Source organism: Seriola aureovittata, chromosome 23 (assembly GCF_021018895.1).
Source record: "Seriola aureovittata isolate HTS-2021-v1 ecotype China chromosome 23, ASM2101889v1, whole genome shotgun sequence".
Taxonomy (NCBI): Eukaryota; Metazoa; Chordata; class Actinopteri; order Carangiformes; family Carangidae; genus Seriola; species Seriola aureovittata.
In genome coordinates, this window is record NC_079386.1 from 1,663,793 (window position 1) to 1,682,474 (window position 18,682).

At 41.0% G+C, this 18,682-nt stretch overlaps 1 protein-coding gene across 3 annotated transcripts in view; it reads left to right on the forward strand.

The window, feature by feature from the left end:
- Window positions 1–14,688, forward strand: part of rtn3 (reticulon 3) — a 35,088-nt gene extending 20,400 nt beyond the window's left edge. For all 3 annotated transcript variants that reach the window (XM_056368575.1, XM_056368576.1, XM_056368577.1), the window contains 6 exons: window positions 60–267; window positions 3,359–3,497; window positions 7,093–7,162; window positions 8,691–8,737; window positions 11,088–11,146; window positions 11,261–14,688. In XM_056368575.1, the coding sequence (XP_056224550.1) occupies window positions 60–267; window positions 3,359–3,497; window positions 7,093–7,162; window positions 8,691–8,737; window positions 11,088–11,146; window positions 11,261–11,309 (572 nt within the window). In that variant the 3' untranslated portion in view covers window positions 11,310–14,688. The remainder of the gene's footprint in view (window positions 1–59; window positions 268–3,358; window positions 3,498–7,092; window positions 7,163–8,690; window positions 8,738–11,087; window positions 11,147–11,260) is intronic.
- The last annotated feature ends 3,994 nt before the right edge of the window (window positions 14,689–18,682 follow it).

Consider the following 18,682-nt stretch of genomic DNA (forward strand, 5'->3'; position numbering starts at 1 on the left):
GCCAATCTGAGCAAAACGCCATCAGTCTAACCCCCCTCCCTTCCTCCACCTCTCTGCAGTCAAGGATCTGATCCACTGGCGAGACCCCAAGAAGTCGGGCTTGGTGTTCGGTCTGTCCATGCTGCTGCTGCTGTCGCTTGCGGCCTTCAGCGTCATCAGTGTGGTCTCCTACCTGCTGCTGGCCCTGCTCTGTGTCACCATCACCTTCCGCATCTACAAGTCTGTGGTCCAGGCCGTGCAAAAGTCTACCGAGGGACACCCCTTCAAGTAAGACCACAGAGATACTACTCAGTACCACTGTCATGTGGATTTGACCTTTTCTGGCGGGTTATTTGGGAGGTTTGATCAACCTGGGTTTCATAAGTCCAGTAAAATACTTCAGTGTTTCTGTCTGAATGTTTATATTCCCTCAAGCAGAGGATTCTCAGCGTATTCTGTTTCTCCCTAAATTTAAGGTATCAGGACTGTCATGTGTTGATATCTGTTGTCCATATTTAGTAAAGTTGTTCTGATACCAATGCTAGAACCAGAAATGATTAGGATACTGCCTAAAATACTGGATCGGGTATCAGCTAGTACACGAGTCTGTGCACCGTTCTGATACCACGTCACTTATGAATAAACTTTGTAGTTTCACACCTGGATAAAATGGCACTTATCCTGGAAATCAACTCCTCTTCACCAATTTGGCAATACATTCTGGAAAGTCCCACCAGTAAAAAAGTAACGTGTAAAGTGTTTTATGGCCTTAATTTGGCAGGATGTTGCTAGTGTAGCAAGTGTTATTCGTTCCCAGATTCATTTTTTTAATGAGTGGCAGTCAAATTAGATAATAAAATGCATCCTGCATCCATAGAAGCATCTATATTCAGATATTTACATTTAAAAGCTCAGTCTCTGCGACCCACACCACACAACCACACATGTTAACTTAAGCTAGCATGCTAACTGCAGCCGGAGACAGCAGTCCTTGTTCTGCTCTGCAGCCTCAGCTCTTCACCCGAGCACAACAAGAACCACCATCACCAGCTGCAGTCCAAGATGGTGGTTCAAGTGACTGAATTTTCAAATCAAAACGCTTAGATATATACATATATCACCTCCATAAAGAATTAACAGCACTGTCCAAATGAATACTCCACATGAACTAAGCAAGTGTTTGTGTGGTGTGACATAATCCGAACATCTGAAAGAAGCAGCAGAAAGATACAAATCACAACTTACAGTCAGGATCTTCACAATAAAATCAGCGTGGAAACAGGAAACAGGATGCAGATCATGATTAAGAGTATTCAATTGCAATTCTACATAAAAAAAGATGGTCACATGATCTTGTTGTCAGATTGGCCACCCCTATTGGTACATCTCTACTATTTACTGCCTCTTGTTTTGGCATTAGCGGAAATTGCTGGTGATGTTTAATAATGCAACAACATGAAGAAAACTGTATTTAAACACATGAATTAACATTGTGAAACACTGAGACTGAGATGAGTTCAGGTTCAAGTAACAGATATACTCGTAATGATAGGATGGTTGTTCAGTGCTGCAGGCTACACACATGCAGAACATGTTGCTGCAAAGCCTGCAGCTCTCCACCCCAAGGAATTCACTGTATGGAATAAAATAAGGAGCATAAAAGATTGATTTGAGTATAACTGGTTCCAGTGCACTGAGCCGTTTTGCTGCCACGAGTTTTATACCACTGCCTCATATAAGACGTTAAACTACACACAGCTGTAAAGACCAGAAAGCCTCTGAATGTGGCCCTCAGGCATCGCCTGATGTGACCTCTGCTTTTATTATTTTCTGCTGAAGCCAGTTAAAGGCCTCATAGATCAGAGCATATCTCCTCCTCAGAGGCTCAACACTAAATCCTCCTGACAGCTCGTCTGAGCTTCTCAACCAGCTGATTCACAAAGGACAAAATGAAAAATGATATGTTAGTGTAAAACAGACTGGAATAAAACTATTGACCCGATTATTCCATGTGATTGTGTTTATGTTTATAGAATATCAGAAAGTAAACTCCCAAAGCTCAAGGTAACGTACTCAAACTGCTTCTTCAACCAAAGGTTCACAATAATATAATATGAAACGCAAACATGTTGAATGCAACAAATGTTTGGACTTTTTGCTTCATTACTTACAACAAATAATTGATCCTTAAAGCTCCATATTTTCCTCTTCTCCTGCGTCACGTATAATACGGGATCATCACGTATTTGAAAATAGTATTTTCCTTTATGTTATGTCCACAAGTGCTGTGTAATGAGTCAAGTAATAATTTTGCATAAGGAATTGGACTATAGGGCACAGCAGAAACACAGACAACAACTTAAAGTTAAAGTTCCTGGTACTTTTTGGTCGAAACGCGACTAATGTTCCAGAAGTCCTGACGGCTGGTTTTAAGGCTCAGTTTCTCAATATAGGCTGTGTGCATTTTCACTGAGCACTTTGACAGTGTTAATATAGAACCTAGACCTGCTTTATAATCAAACAACACATGGACATTTACCTTTAGACTGGATGGACCTTTGAACATCAAGTGATTGTTTAATAGTTTCATCTCTTTGCAGTGAATTCTCAAATAAAAGACAGTGCTGAGATAATCTTAAATGAATCACAGCTGCTTCTACATTGCCAGTTTTTCAGTTGATGTTGCTGTCACTGAAACCAACTCCATTTCAAAGTAAAAGCATACCACAGAGCTTGTGTTCCTGGAGCTGCTGAAAAGCTTCTAATGTGAAATATCTGTGCAGGAACAGTTGAGTTTCATTGATGGTGGAGGCAACTGGAAATAATTAGTGAATGAAAACAGTGTTTGTTTTCAGCAGAGTGGTGAGTCTGACAGAAAACAGGGAGGCCTTTTACTAAAATATGATGAGCAGGACTATTACAACATGGGGAATTCAGAATAACAGCCTGTCTCTTATTTCAGCCAGTTTCTAATAAAAGTCTGCAGTCTCTAAATAAATCCTTCTGATAGTTACAGTAGGTGTAAAGTAGAACATCTGTTCAGTTCTGTTTTGAAACAAATCTTAAGCCACAAGTTTCAAAACATCATGTCTGATGTCCTGAGAGACAGAAACTGAGTTTTGAAACCTGAAATCTCTTGACTTGGCCAAGAAATGATTGAGCCACTGGTCTCTGTCAACACCCCTGTAAACTGTCCTCAGATTGTTATGATCAGTTTGTGCTACATGGTATAAAGAAATTAGTTTAAGCGTCTGAAGTTAAATGAAATCCCCCTGTTGTGGTTGTATGGTACAGGCTGGTTACATCTACGTTTTCCTGCAGCACTCTCAGCCCATACACTTAGCCTCGTTTTGTGCTCACCTTCCCCTCCTCTCTGCAGAACCCTCATAGATAAGGATGTTAGCATCCCCCCAGAGACTTTCCGCAAGCACGTGGACGCCAGTCTGACCTACATCAACCGAGCCCTGAAGCAAATGAGCCGCCTCTTTCTGGTTGAGGACCTTGTGGACTCCCTAAAGGTGAGCAACTTTCACTCACTGTCCACTGTCATCTTGAGCTGTGGTCATTTTGTCTGTTCCCACCCTGCCCATAAAGACTCCTCCCCTGGGATCTCCTGATTAGTACGGTAGTAACAACATGAGGAGGGAGTTGGTCAGTTTATTGACACAATCAACACAGCAACTACATCATAACATCATATATTGTAATCAGATTTATCATCTGTCACACTGAAAACTACACATTTGTCTCTAGAACCACACAGTCATCTGATTCTGAGGCGTTCGACTCAAAGAAATGTTTGAACACCACGAGTGAAAGATTTCGATTTGAATAGAAAAAAATAATCCATATCGTGTGGACATTAGAAACCTCTGAACATGTTACAGTATGTTGAAACATCTGTGAGAGATAACGAGATCAACCCAAACGGAGCAAAGTTAAGTTTGTTGCATCAGCAGTCTGTGGTTTCTAAGTGAGAGCAGACGTGGACTGTGATGTAATGAGTAAATAATCAGATGGAGGTCAAAGTGTAAATGTAAAATGTCATCAATCATCAACAGTTAGCCTCCTCTTCTTCTCTGGCTCATCTTCTCTGGCATTTTAAACATATATATATATATATATATATATATATATATATATATATATATATATATATATATATATAGATAGATAGATAGATAGATAGATAGATAGATAAATTGATTTGACCATCAATATCACCAATGTGACACCTAGTGACAAATTTAGTGACTTCTTGGACAAACCTTAGCTGCTTTTCATAGAAGAAAGTCTCCTGTATTACCCCACACAGGCTTTCCCTCAGCAAGCACACCTCTAAGCTGACGACACAACAGGTGATGTGAATGAACTTCTAACCTTCTCTCTGAATGATCATTCAAGTACATATAGCCAAAATCACTTTTGACCTGTAGTGTATATACAGTGTTACACTTCTACAACATAGAAGTACAAGGAGGTTTCCGCCCCAGTCCCCAAATCCAAAGTCAAAACACTGACTTATGAATAAAGTGAAGCAATTTATTATTACCAGGAAAAGAAGTATTAGAAACAACAACTTCAGGGTGAAACAAAGGCTAAAACCATCCTTCCTCCTGAGCCAAAGTCAGAAGCTCCAGTGCTCTGCTTCCTCTGCCTGGCCCTTAAGCACCTTCTTGAGCCTGGAGCCAGTAACTCCAACAGACTAAGAAGTGATGGATGTTCCAGTGAAGCCTCTTCATCAGACTTCCACAGGATCATCTCATTGCCCTCCTTCTTCTTCTCAAAGGCCTCCATTCCCTCTTCCTATGGGACAGTCAGCTTAGCTAGGACGTCTGTCCTAAAAGAGGTGGACCAGAGGATGACATCTGGCTGTAGAGAGGTTGTGGTGATCTCCTCTGGCAATTTGAACTGACTGTTGAGGTCGGCTCTCAGGTTCCACCTGTGTCCAGGTGACAGGAGGGACCGGTCCTCCTGGCTGCTGGTCTGTGCTTCACCCTCTTGCTTGTGGAAGTCTACCTCCAAGACCTCTTTTAGCTTTCTTAGGAGCTAGTTGTGATCCCTTCTGTACTGGACCTGGGTCAGTGCTGCCATGCAGTAACGGATTCGGCAGGTTTCCTCTGAGCCATACCAAAGGTGGAGGTTTCTGAGACGATGAGAAAGCTCAGTCATGCTTGGGGAGTCTTCCACATGTCAGCACATGTTCCAGCCCTGTTGATCACAGCTACTCACGTTGTCCAGTTTTCATGTTTGTTCCTTGAAACAAACAATCTCCTTATGAATCAACAGGTTGATAGCTGATATTTATAGATCAGAATTGCACTTGCATCCTGTGCAGACTTGTGTCTTGCTGTTAGGCCACTTGTAGCCCAAGTTGATGGATTTCAGTGGCATTTCAGTTTTCCTACAAAACAGGGCTGTACTGGAGAGGCACAGAGGAAGACCCACCCATCTGTGTTGTAGTTGTTGGCTTTGGAGTCCATCTACTGAGCTGTAGTTGAGTTGATCTCACACAGTTTCAGGGGCTACATCAGATGTAGGTGAACTGGTACCATCAGACCTTCATCAGGATTTCCCTGTAAGATGACTTCAGTCATTTTAGTCCCATCAGAGCCGTGTGTTTGTCTGAAAGGTCAGCCGGGCATATTTTTCTGCTGTTTCAGGAGCCATTCATTTCCCCACTTCTCCTCTCTTAGTGTTGCTTGGATCACTCCCATTCTGATCTGCCTCTTAACCTTTTAGCCCAGAAATCAAGCAGAGATGACCACCACCACAAACCCCCCTTCTTTAATGTCGTCTTACAGTTACCAGAGAGACTGTTGTCTCACAGTTTTGTGTCCACTGTTCTCCACCTGCTTTGGGAACAAGAGGTGATGGTAAATACTAGTTTCAGGTACTTTTGGCTTTGGTGTCACTGTTGTAAATGATCAAGATGATGTGTCATCACATCACTTAATCAAACATTAAGTCTGGCCTTTGGCAGATGTGGTGACACAAAACACAGCAGAGAAAGAATTTGAAAATAGACAAATAACTAACCACAAAGCTTCAAGTGGAACAAACTGAAAGACTGCAAAGTGGTTCAACCTCATTTTGAGCCACCGGCTGGTTTGTGTCAGCCCAGCTCTGCCCTGGATTCACAGCTGACAGACAGACTCTTATCTCATCTCATGTTCACATAAAAGAAAATCAATAACAAAATCAGCACTGTCTCTGCTTCTGTCTGCTGATGTAACTCACCTGTCAAACGGCACATAATAATGAGGACAACCTCACTGTGGCCTTTGTATTGACATTTATGTAAAATGTCCCAAATTGTAAGATACAGTGAAAAAACAAGGAGTTCTTAGAATTCAGGTTCTGGAAAGTTCCTAGTTAGAGGTCGTTATTTTGACCTGGAAAAAAGTTCCAGTTCATCCTTTAAAGTCTCTTCACACCCACACAGAGTCATTCTGACTGATGAAGACTGGGCTCAGATGAAGGTGGGCAGAGCTGTGCAGGAACGTACAGGTTGCCACCAAAAATCAGCCTCCAAAGCTGGAAAAATAAAGCCAACACTGAAGTACCAAAAACTTTTTGAATTAGCTGGGAGTTAGGGGCGGAGTCCGGCACTGCCAAGATGGTAATGGTGGAGCAGCCCACTCTGAGCTTCAAAACCGCCCTTCAGAGACCTGTTGGAGGATGTTTTTGTGTTGGTGTGAAGAGACATGTTTACACCACACATACAGCTGCATGTTCTTTTCACTGTTCAACCTCAGTCTCATCAGTCCATCAAACATGTTCCAGTAGTGTCAGTGTCGCTAACCCACAATCTCCAGTGTGGTTTCACTGACTGACTCTGAGCCTCTCTTCATGTCATTATTGTAACTTAGATGAAGATCTGATCATATTTTAAGACAGATTTGTGCATAAATGCAGATAATTCCATTATTGTACAAGTGATTCCACCATCAGTGTTTTTCTGACCTTTAATTAGCTTGTGTGGGCCTCTGTTATGTAACACATATACAGTGGGATTATCTCAGCTATCGGCTAAACTAATGATGTGTGAAGGGTGTATGTGCAGTGTTTGGATGCTGATTCTCTCTGTGCCTCTGTCTGTTCCCTCCCCAGCTGGCTGTGGTCATGTGGCTGATGACCTACGTAGGAGCCGTCTTCAATGGAATCACCATCCTCATCCTCGGTAAGAGCCGTGGGAACCAGGCAACACTCATCAACTGACTGTTTCTGTTTTACCCACTGAAATTCTTACATTCAGGATAATCACCTGTAAACTCCATAAATAACACACACAGCTACATTCTCATCTCAAACATTTTTCTTCTTTGCTCTTGGTCCACTGAGAACTGTAACTCGTGAAGCAAAGGTAATGCTAACACTAACATATGAGTGGTCAGTAAACACTTGAGTTTATGATGCTGTGTTTGCGATTTGTTCTTTGAAATGTCATGTTTTGACCTAGTTCATTATTTCCCTCTGGGAGCAGATTGTAGCCTCAACTGGTCTCAGGACAGTTTAACAAACCAGAGAGGACAGAATGTAGATCAAAAAAGATTCCATTTATTCATGCAAAGTCGCAGAAAGGCCATTAAATTGACCCGTTGAATTGACTTGTTTACACTTGTGACAGATTCAGACTATGGTTGTTGACACAAGCGTACAAATACCATAGTGCTATTAATGAAGAGCAATATTTAAATTGAAGTGATCGTCCTTTCATTCCTTTTACTCTACTTTTAAATCTTGGAGTAGCTGCACAGAGATTGTTAAAGTTCCAAGATTTTTTTCCTTGTCTCTTGTGTTTGAAGTGTTGATCCATAAGAAAATATATTTGTGGTTTTAAGAACCAAAAACCATCTCGGTGTAGTTTTACATCTCCTCTCTCAGGCTTCTCTCTGGAGCTGTAGTAACAACAGGTCAGTAAGCCAATCAGAAGAGAGGCTCAGAGCCTCCTCTCTTCTGATTGGCTTACTGACCTGTTCGGCTGACTGAGCGGGGCCTGAGAGGTTGGATGGAGGGTCCATGTGGGTGGAGCTTGGTGACTGCTTTGTTGTGACATCACAAAGTTTTGTGGTTTTACTGGAGGGAGACAGATACTGTACTGTACAAAAACAGATAAATATCAGATAAATCAGATAAAATACATGAAGCAAAAACTTTAAGACTGAAACAGTTTTAGTCTCCAAACAACAGAAAACTGTCCTGTTGTAGTATCTTCATTAGAATAACGTTTCACATTGTCCCCGTGCAGAAATCAATCAAAAATATATATCTAATGGTGTCTGATGTGCAGAGTAGTGACATGAGTTTTTAAAGTGTGGGGTATTGTCTGCAGAGGCTCCACCAATCAGGTGAGGGCAGCCTGTCTCTGTCCTGAGAGGGCAAAATGTCCAACAACCACTCACCACTGCTCAGAGCTCGTCACTGTGAGGACACAGTGGAAACTGGTGGTTAAAAGAACTTGGCCACCAGACCACAGTGTTTGAGATTTTTGTGAAAAGAAAGATTGATGACCTCTGTGGTCGTCATAGTGACTGTGGTGGATGCTGTTGTTGTGTTCACTGTATTGTGAGGTGGCTCTAATATTGTATTCTTACATGTCAGTGTGTAAAATATTAAAAACAAACTCAGACAGCTGACGTAGGTTTTTAACGCCTCATGTGAAAATTTATTTACTCTTTAACATCTAACTCGTCTTTGTCTGTCTCCAGCCAACATTCTGCTCTTCGCTGTGCCTCCAGTCTACGAGAAGAACAAGGTGAGAGTGTGACCCTCCATCCCAGCTCATGATGAATGTCAGATGACACACACACACACACACACACACACACCCTCTGAGAGTAGCACTGACAACACACCCGTCAGCAGTGAGCTCACTGGATGACTCCGGTCCTGATCAGACACTGAAGTCTTTCTGTGTCCCCCTTGTTGCTGCTTAGAGTCGAGCTACTGAGAACATGAAGTCATTGGGGTGTGGGGTCAAACAAAATGGCTGTCAGCATCGCACATGAGTGTGATTTGAAGCTTTGTTTTATTTTCTGTGACTGTCATCGGTCAGTTGATGAGCTGCTCTGTCAGTAGATTCTGGTGCAGAGTTGACGCTCAGACTGATGATCATCATGGTGGTTAAACAGCTGAGGTTCAAACAGTGAGTGCATCACAATACCTGCAGCTCCTCACTTGCACCACCTTGCATAAATGGATATGACACAGAGGTAGACGGTAGGTTTCACTCTCCCTCCGTCTGTTCCTGCTGATCTGGGTTCAGGTCCTGGTGGTTCTGTTCTCAGTCCAGGTGGGATGTAAAGTCCTGTCCTCTGTGTTCTGCTGTCTCTGTGTCCTCTCCGTTGGAGGTGTCTATAATGCTTCTAGGAGTTGTCCTTCTCACCCTGGCCCTGAAGGCCAGAGTTCACCTGCTCTGAACTCAGTGTGGCCACTTGTATCTTTGATCTCCTTATATTTCAGTTATGTCGACAGTTTGAGGTCCACATTACTCCTTCAACTAGTTTCCAACATTTTCTAGACTTTCATCCATCTGCTGCTGCAGACTGCCAGCAGTGCAGGTCAGAGGTCACAGGTTGATAAAACCAGCGGAATGACCTCAGCTGAGATGAGATCCTGAGGTCATCAAACTCTCCAGACCTCTGATCCTCGTCTAAAAGCCACTGAGAACACAGACTTAATGTCTCACTTTTACACCACAAGGCTTGTGACAGTAGTATTGGCGAGTAGTGAACTACATGTAATTAAACATGTAGTTTAACCACATTTTGCACTAACTTGCTGGTAGTTCAGCTACAGCCATATGTGCATCAAGTAGTTAAATGACTTCTTGCTATTTTTCTGTAGTTAAAACCGAAACTACAAAGAGTTTTGGGCCATAATAGGAAAAGAATGATTTTATATTTATTTTACCATTGCTCCTCTACTGTAATCGACCCCGCCCCCTTTCGCCAGCCCCGCCCCCTTATTCTTTCATTCTGACCACTGTGAAGACAGACACATGCAAAAGCCAAGGGTGGTGGTGTCCTACTGAGACAGGATTGGGAAAAAAAAATCTTATTGTGATATGAATTATCCTTTTATAATTTTCACTGAAAGTTTTTTAAAATGATGATGTGATGTTTGAGAATACGATTTGTAGGCCGGGGTGTCACACTGTTTATGGTGATAACAATGCACAACAGTGTGACACATTTTACCTTTATCAGAAAACTGCAGCTATTGTAAACATAACCAAACTGACATTCTTTGTATTTTCCCGTGAATATTGGGGTGTTTTTGTACCACAGAGTAGTAGGGCTGTACTTAGGGTAATAAAAATCCAAAATTTCAAGAGTAAAGTATTCATATTGAAAGAAAAAAATTATTATATTATGAGAATAAAGTTGTAATTTCAAGTTGCATGTTGTTTTAGAGGGGAAATATCAGAAGCTGAAAATGAGGAATGTGGAGCATCCTGTGAAGTTTAGCAGAGGTTTTACTAATAAGGAGAAACTTCAGCTTTTGACTCATCATCATCATCATCATCATCATCATCATCATAATATTGAAAAGATAGTGAAGAAACTGAGGCTATTCTATAGTTAGACAGACAAACAGCAGCTGCCAGAAGCAGCTCAGGCTGACACTGACTGTCCTTTCAGCTGTTTGATTGGTTCATGTAATATTCGTTAAAAAAAAGTTTTTTCTCTCTCAAAATTTTACATTTTTAATTCTGTTCATATTATGACTTTTTTCTCACAGTAATACAACTTGTATCTTGTAATATTCTCGTAATATGACTTTGTTTCTTGAAATTTTTTCTCAAAATTTCAGAATTTTTTTTCCTTGTCTTCGATGTGGCCCTAATACTCTGTAATATCACTGTAACTCTAATATCACATGTACATTGTCAATTTGATCAGTTTTACGAAGCAGTTTGAACGACTTTCTCTCAGTGACTTTAGATTTTCTCCACAGTGTAGCTTTGCTATAGTTCGACTTCCTCCACTGTGAAGTCACTGGTAACTCACAAAGCTCTGTTTTCAAAGCAGCTTCCCTAACACTTTGACAGTAGCTCACATTTCACTAGTAGCTAGTAAGACTTCATCTTTTTTGTCTTCCAGACCCAGATTGATCAGTACATCGACGTGGCACGTACTCAAGTCAACACCACAATCGCCAAGTAAGTGGAGCTAAACTTCAGTGAGAGGATGTTGTAGATAATCACCAGCAGTTTTACTGGTTCACTCCACAGATGGTTGTCGTGTCTCAGGCCTGTTGTGTTTCTCTCCTGCAGGTTGCAAGAGAAACTGCCCGGAGCTGTGAAGCGCAGCAAAGCTGAATGATCAGCCCCCCCCTCCATTAGAAGCCTCCACATCACCATCATCCTCATCTCCATCACCATCTTAAACCCTCTTACCTCCCCCCTACCCCTCTCCAGTTAACCCCGCCCCCAGTCTAACTGCCCCTCCCTACTCCATCTACCATCACCACCCTACTACACTGAACCTTGCTAGGTAGAAAATCTCTGAGCTACTCGATATTCAATGTAAAACTACTGCGCAGCTTAACTTGCAAGCATTAGAAAAGAACTGTGCCTGTGCAGACAGGAAGCGCATCGCTAGCGAGGAAGTGATGTAACGCCGCGCCCGGACCCCGCCTGTCTGTGGGCGTCGCCACAGGGGAATGGAGGCAGGGTCGAGTGAACTAGACTGAATCTATGACCTGGTTTTCGTCATGTACAGCGAGCAGGGGGTGGACGATGGCTGTTTATGTCACCAAAAAGCAAATGTCTGTACTTAAAACCACATTTCCATGAACGTAAAAGGATCATTTAAGATGGAGACGTTAAAGAAAAACAAAAATGTAAAATAAAGACGAAAAAAAAAAGAAAAAAATGGAATAAAGCAACCTTTTGGGTGTTATTGTTGATAGTCTTATCCTGCTCTCGTGCTCTCCGGCTGTTGTATGGATAGATATGAGTTCATTTTTAGGAGCTGGTCAATGGGTTTGCTGTTATTGATTGGCCTGTTTTTGAGTTTGTTTCCATTCACCTTACAGGCACTTGTGTATGTAAGTTTCTGCAATGCACTGAACTTTTATTTTTCAGACCTTTTTGAGCAGGTTGAAATAAAAGGATTGGAACACTGAGCCAGCTGTGATAATTTGGTCTAGTTCACCCTCTTCTGGAACAGTTACCTGTTTGTATATATACACCTGAGGACGACCACAGGCTCTCTGCTGTATGGAACATGTTAGCCTCGCTTTTTATATCAAAGAAACGTTCCCTCACTCACAGCAGTCCTAACTCCTTTTTGTTCAAGCCACAAAGTGTTGAGACTTCACATTTTCACTTGTAAATTTTGATTATTCTTATCACTACTTATTACTATTATTGATATTAATTAGGATGGCTGCTTTGACTCCCTACTAGCTTGACAACAGCTTTGTAAGACTTCCATTAGTGTCATTGAGCTTCATCATTTGAAAGTGAAGGTTTGATAGGTTGAAAAAATACTCTCTGATGTGTTATCCCCCCGAAATCACCAAAATGTCCTCCCAGCGTAAAAGTATGAAGTCTAGAGTGTGCCAAGACCTTTTTACATTATCATTTGACAAAAAACACAATGTCAACTTACTGTTTTTTTCCAGAGCTTTGAAATAGTGACAGAGTTGACAGCTCTTACAAAAGTTTTTATATCAAATGACTTCCAAGGTCCCAAAATACCCCAAAAATATTATTTAAAAAAATGTCTTTAAGTTGAAGAATTTAAAATGGAATCACAAATGTTTTATGTTATTTTATGGAAGTCAAGCCAATCGAAACTCCTGTTGCTCCTATATGGGCGGGTCTTGAATCAAGATAATTATTTTGGCACAGTTTAAATTCCATACGAAGCTCAGCAGTGAGCTGAGGTATTTTGGAGGTCAGGGGTTAGAGGGTGATATTTTGGAGAGTGGTTATTATAGAGCTCTGTGTTTGTCACTTTGTTTTTCTCTGACGGCCATGAAGCGCATGTCATAGTATAAACTGGAGAGACTTTCACCCTTTCTATAGGCTGTATCATATTTTGACCCTGACTTTTGTTTGATATGATTATTACTTGTGATTGTTTCAATGGTGTTTTTGAATTCAGTAAAAAAACAAAAAAACAGTCATATGTTAGCGCTAATGCTACATCTCCATATTGTTTTAAGGGATGAGTTTGTAGAAGGAAATTAAATTACCAGTATGTTAGTGTTGCTTTCAATTTCCAGTACATGTCCCCTGAATACTGAATGAACAACAGTGGAGGATCCTCCTTCACTGCCTCTCAATGCAGTAACGCCTCAGACTACTCAGACATCCTCCTGTGTGCTGAATGTTTTCTCTGGTGGAACATTCCTCTCCATGCATGCCCTCTGCTGTGTGTCTCCCTGATCACCTCACACACACACACACACACACACACACATACACACACATGTCCTGCTTAACTCCTCATGCACGGTGTCTCGCTCGGCCTCTGGGTCGTTCAAACCAAAATGCAACGATCCCGTCCGAGATGCTAGCAGTTAGCATCCGTGCAGCCTCCACAGGCGCTAAGGAAGTAGATTGCGAGTGTGAAAAGGGGGAATCGGGCCTGAATGCAGACACTGATAATGTTATTATGCATCCTGTTTATTTATTTGAATGTGAGGAAGTTGCATATTGTAGCTTTTAAAAGTCTACGTTTGCAAACCACTGGAAAACATTTGTGTGAAATGTTTGGTTTATTTAAAGGGACAGTTTAATCAAATTATAAACATTATCTCTGGCTGTTTTCCAGAATTCAGACAATTGTAGTTACATTTGTAACTTTTGCTTTCGCCTTGAAAACAGTAGAGGTAAATAGATTTCGTCACAAATTTTTTTTTTTTAAATCCAGAATTTTCCAAAATCTTTGTCCTTGTTTTTCTGGATAAACAGTTTTTTGAGGGACTTTTTCTTCTGTATAAAATGGCTCCAAGGAAAACTTAAACTTGCACTGTATTACAGTGGGGGTGAAAATCTCTGAGGCCCTGAATTTAATCTGAAAACTGAGGTGAATGAGACAAAAGTTAGAAATGTAAACGCAGTGGAAGAAGAAAATAGAACCAAATCTATCTGTGGGTTAGAAACCAGTGGAAAGTGTGTTTTGTAATTTGGGTTGAATCGTCCCTTTAATGTTCAAGCTGTCAGTCTGACCTCACCCCACAAGTGTTGTGCTATAACAGCTAACTATGCTAATTATGCACTGCACCTTTAAGTGAAACTTCAGTTCAGGAAAGGCCGTGTTACCTACGTTAGCGTGCGACCAAGGCTAAATAGATCACTGCTACTCAGAGTCGTAGTTAGCTTATTTCTTTAGAGTGTAATATATAATATGAATAAAACATGACACGTTTGAACCTGTTCCCTCACAGCATGTTGCTTTTCTCCTCTTCCTGTTTGTCCCTCTGTGTTTTCATCGGTGTGGGAGTGTGTGGCAGGAGTGTATTTGACTTTGTCTCTGGGGAGTCTTGTTTTGCTTTTTGACTCTTTACTGGTATCTAGACGTTGTTCACTAACATCAGCTTTGTTTTGTATTAGCTATGACTTTGGTTCCAATTTTTGAAGCTTTGGGAAAGATGTTGCAGGAAAAAAAGAAAACCTGAAAAAAAAAAAAAAGTATGTGGTCTCTGTACTGATGTCAACGTGAAATTAATAAAAACACGTCAAAGGATCATGGCTGAGTGCATCTGTTCACTTGGGTAAAGGGCACGTGAGCGCTTTGAGAAAAACACGTATTTTCCCATCATGCCTGCAGTGTGGGAGAGCAGAGGATTTAAAAACCCAGCCAGATGAAATATCCAAAATAAGAAGATTTGACTTTGGAGGCTGCTGTCTGTTATGGTGTTTGGGTGGAGAGATTATAGCTTCTAATTTTAGCCCAGGCCAGAATACTAAAACCAGTAAGTGTTAACAGTCACATGAACACTTGACATCCCATTTAAAGCCTATGTGGTAATTCATAATAGAGCCACATAAATACTGAATGAATGTCAGAAGTGTTAGCTGCTGTGTTACACATGAACGAGTACACTCTGGTTAGCAGGGTCTTTGCTCATCATATATGGGCAACAGCTAGCTTGATTTGATTAACCTGGATTTTAAGGTTCTGGAAAATCTGCAGTTGTTCCTTCAGCCCAAACATCCAGGAAGTGCATCTTATTTACACTTAGCTGCATCATGAACCCTAAACATGAAGAGAACCAGGTGGGATGAGAATACAAAGGATCATTTTAGCTAGCTAAGATCATGTGAGCCTGAATTATTTAAAGGTCCATATAGAATAAAGGTAGATGTCTGTGTGTTTTTGTATCTCTGTGCCGATGACAGTCAGAGCCGGAGGCATATTGTTTTCATGTTGTCCGTCCATCCGTCCCATTCTTGTGAAGGTGATATCTCAGTAACTATCTTCATGGAACTTCTTCATATTTGTCACAAACATCCACCTGGACTCAAGGATGAAATGATTAGATTTTGATGGTCAAAGGTCAAAGATCAAGGTCACAGTGATCTCACGTTTTTGTGAATGCAATATATCAGGAACACCCAGAGAGAATGTCATCACTTCTGGCACACTGTGACCTCACAAAACATCTTTTTAGCCATAACTCACAAATTCATTCACTAATTGTGACACAATCTAACTCAAATGTCTATGAGGATAAAATTAAGTGATGACATTATGTGTCTTAAAGGTCAAAGGTCAACTTCACTGTGACATCATAACTTTCTATAAAAACACTTCTGGCCATTATTTAACGCTGTAACTCAGGAAGGAGAGACTGAGAATATATATCCAGATACTTGACTGGTTGGAAGAGGAAACAACCACCAGGGAGGTAATTCCAGTTTGATTATAAAGCAGGTCTAGGTTCTATATTAATACAGTGAAAGTATCAAAGCCTCAGTCCACAGAGAAATGCACACAGCCTGTATTCAGAAACTGAGCCTTAAAACCAGCCGTCAGGACCTCTGGAACTTTGTGATGTCACAACCAAGCAGTCACCAAGCCCCGCCCACCTGGACCCACCTCGTATCTGAAATCTGCTATACTTCTATTGGATCACTCAGAAAACAGTCAGTGACTCACTGAGCTGTTGTTACTAGAGCTCCAGAGAGAAGCCTGAGAGAGGAGATGTAAATCTACATTGAGATGGTTGGAGCTTTAAGTGATATTTAAAGTATTTATCAAAGTCAAAAGTATCAAAAATATTCAAACGGAGACCAGTTTTTTCAACAGAACTATGAAGACCTGAGGAGCCACAGTGAATTTAATTGGATTAAGATCCAGGTTAACATGATCCTACTCTAGTTTAAAATCCTTAAATCCTTTGACCACCTGCCAGTTTCAGGCCGTTCCTCTGATGACCCTGTTTATTCTATTCCACCTCACTTGGACTGTCAAATATAATAAGACAATAAGACAGTGATCAAGACCCTGTTCTTCTTTCCATCTCTAATGAGACTTTATCCAAGTATTAAAGTAGAATATAAGGTAGACTTAATTTTACACACACCTTATATTGAAATAAAGCTCCCACTCAGGCAAAGTGCATTCATGTAAAATGTGTGGGATATTGGGGGCTTTGACAAGAGGGGTGGAGTGTGTTGTAGTTTTTGTATATGGTCAAGGAAGTTGGGTTTCTTCGGGGAAGTGACATAGTTTTTATTGTTGTCCATCTGCTTAGCATGGTGGCGTGCCCGCTATATGCTGCCTGAAAACTTTAGCATTGATGAGACCTGCAAGGGATTCCATGGCTTCCAACAGAGTAGAAATGATGGCGTGGGAGCCATATTCCCCCTTGTATTACATCAGAGCTGAACTGGATGGGTACTTCAGTACCAGTGAGGAGGTGCAGCCCGTGATATGGGAGCCATATCCTGCTAATTGTTTGAGTGGTAGAGCACATCTCTAAAGAGCCAAACATGTTGAGACATGCATTAGTGGACAGGAACCTTAAAGCATTAGTTGTTTTAAACAACACCACAGGGCGTGTTCAAGAAAACACCCCTTCTCTACCCCACCCTTCAAGACCATTTGGTGTTTAGTGGGAGATACAATAGCACAGAGCTATAAAAACCTGCATATATTGTATCTATGTGGATGAACTGTACAGAAGACAGTGTCACTCATGTGTTGATGTACTCCCCTTACATTGTCTTGAAGGAGAAATTAAGAGGGAGTTTTTTAACGAAAATGATACAGTTGCACAAAAACGGCTTGGTGTGTTATCATCTTCTCCACACAATATACAAGAGATTGCGGAAGCTATTTTGCAGAAGTGGCCGACAACACCAACATCTTACTACAAGACTAAAACAGATAACCAGTGGAAGTGAAAAACTTAACTCTTGTTCAAGAATCTCTGAAGATCTGGAGACCAGTTGAAACCACTTTAAAAAGTACCTTGTAAGTTATTTATTTAATTCTTTCTCTGCATCTGTTATACTTTTGTAGGGAGAGGTGGAACAGTGTAAATCGTCTGTCTGCCATGTTTTGATTTGTGCATACATTTACGAGACACGATTAAACACTACGAATAAAATGGGTGATAGGGTTGATAATGTTCCACCACTGCTCTCCAGTCCGGGGTGTCAGGTTCTGTAGGCCTTGACGAATCCTGACCTTCAAAAGAGCGGGATCCCGGACTTGTCTTCAGTCAGAATAGGACTGCACAGAGTTGTAGGTTCTGGGATCTCTGTATGTCTGAACTGTAACCCTGTAAAATATTAGGCAAGACAAACATTGGGAATGTACTTAACCATATATTTTACCTGCATCAGCCCGGTCACTATATGCAGGAGGTTTCACCTGAGCTTTCTTCTTTGAGGATAGTGAAAGAGAACGTCTGTGTCCTCTTCTCTGGGGAATTTCATCAACCAAATGTCTCTCCTCTAGAAAATCAATATTGTGCGATTACTACGTAATTAGACGAACAAATAAAATGACTTGTGAAATAATGTTACAGATTGTACAAGAGACATTACCTAAGAATACAGCCCTCCTTCTCCTGAGGTGTCGTACCTCGGAGCTCAACACGTCTTTGTTAAATACATACATACAAAGATCTTCCTGATGCTTCTTTCTAAAAAAAAAAACTTCAGAAGGTACAGGAAAGAATTCATCTATCTATCTATTTTATTGATTTATCTTATTTTTGTTAAAATAAAAGAAGACAAACCTTAATAAATCCCTGATATTTTTCTACTAGAAAAATGTATTCACTCTAACCAATACACAACACAATGATCAGGATCACTCTTAATAACAAACTGTCATACTCGTGATGCTGCTGAACTACAACCCACACACTGAAGACTATTTTAAAACTTAAGAAGGGACACGAATAAGAGATTCTGTCTCAGGAAAATTGACATCCTCAAAGTCTTATTTAATTTGATTTTTTACCTCTTTGGAAAATACCGTCCCACCACCCCACTACTTTACCCTCCCCGCATACAGTCGATTACTACGTAGCTCCACAGTTTCCTGATGAGAAACACCTTTAGTTTTATGATACCACCTTTCCTTTATCCCCTACAGCTGATTACCATGCAGCACCCCTTCACCTTTGTATTCACCATTTACAATCTCATTTAAACAACTTCCTTGACAACACACACACACACACACACACACACACACACACACACACACGCACGTGCACA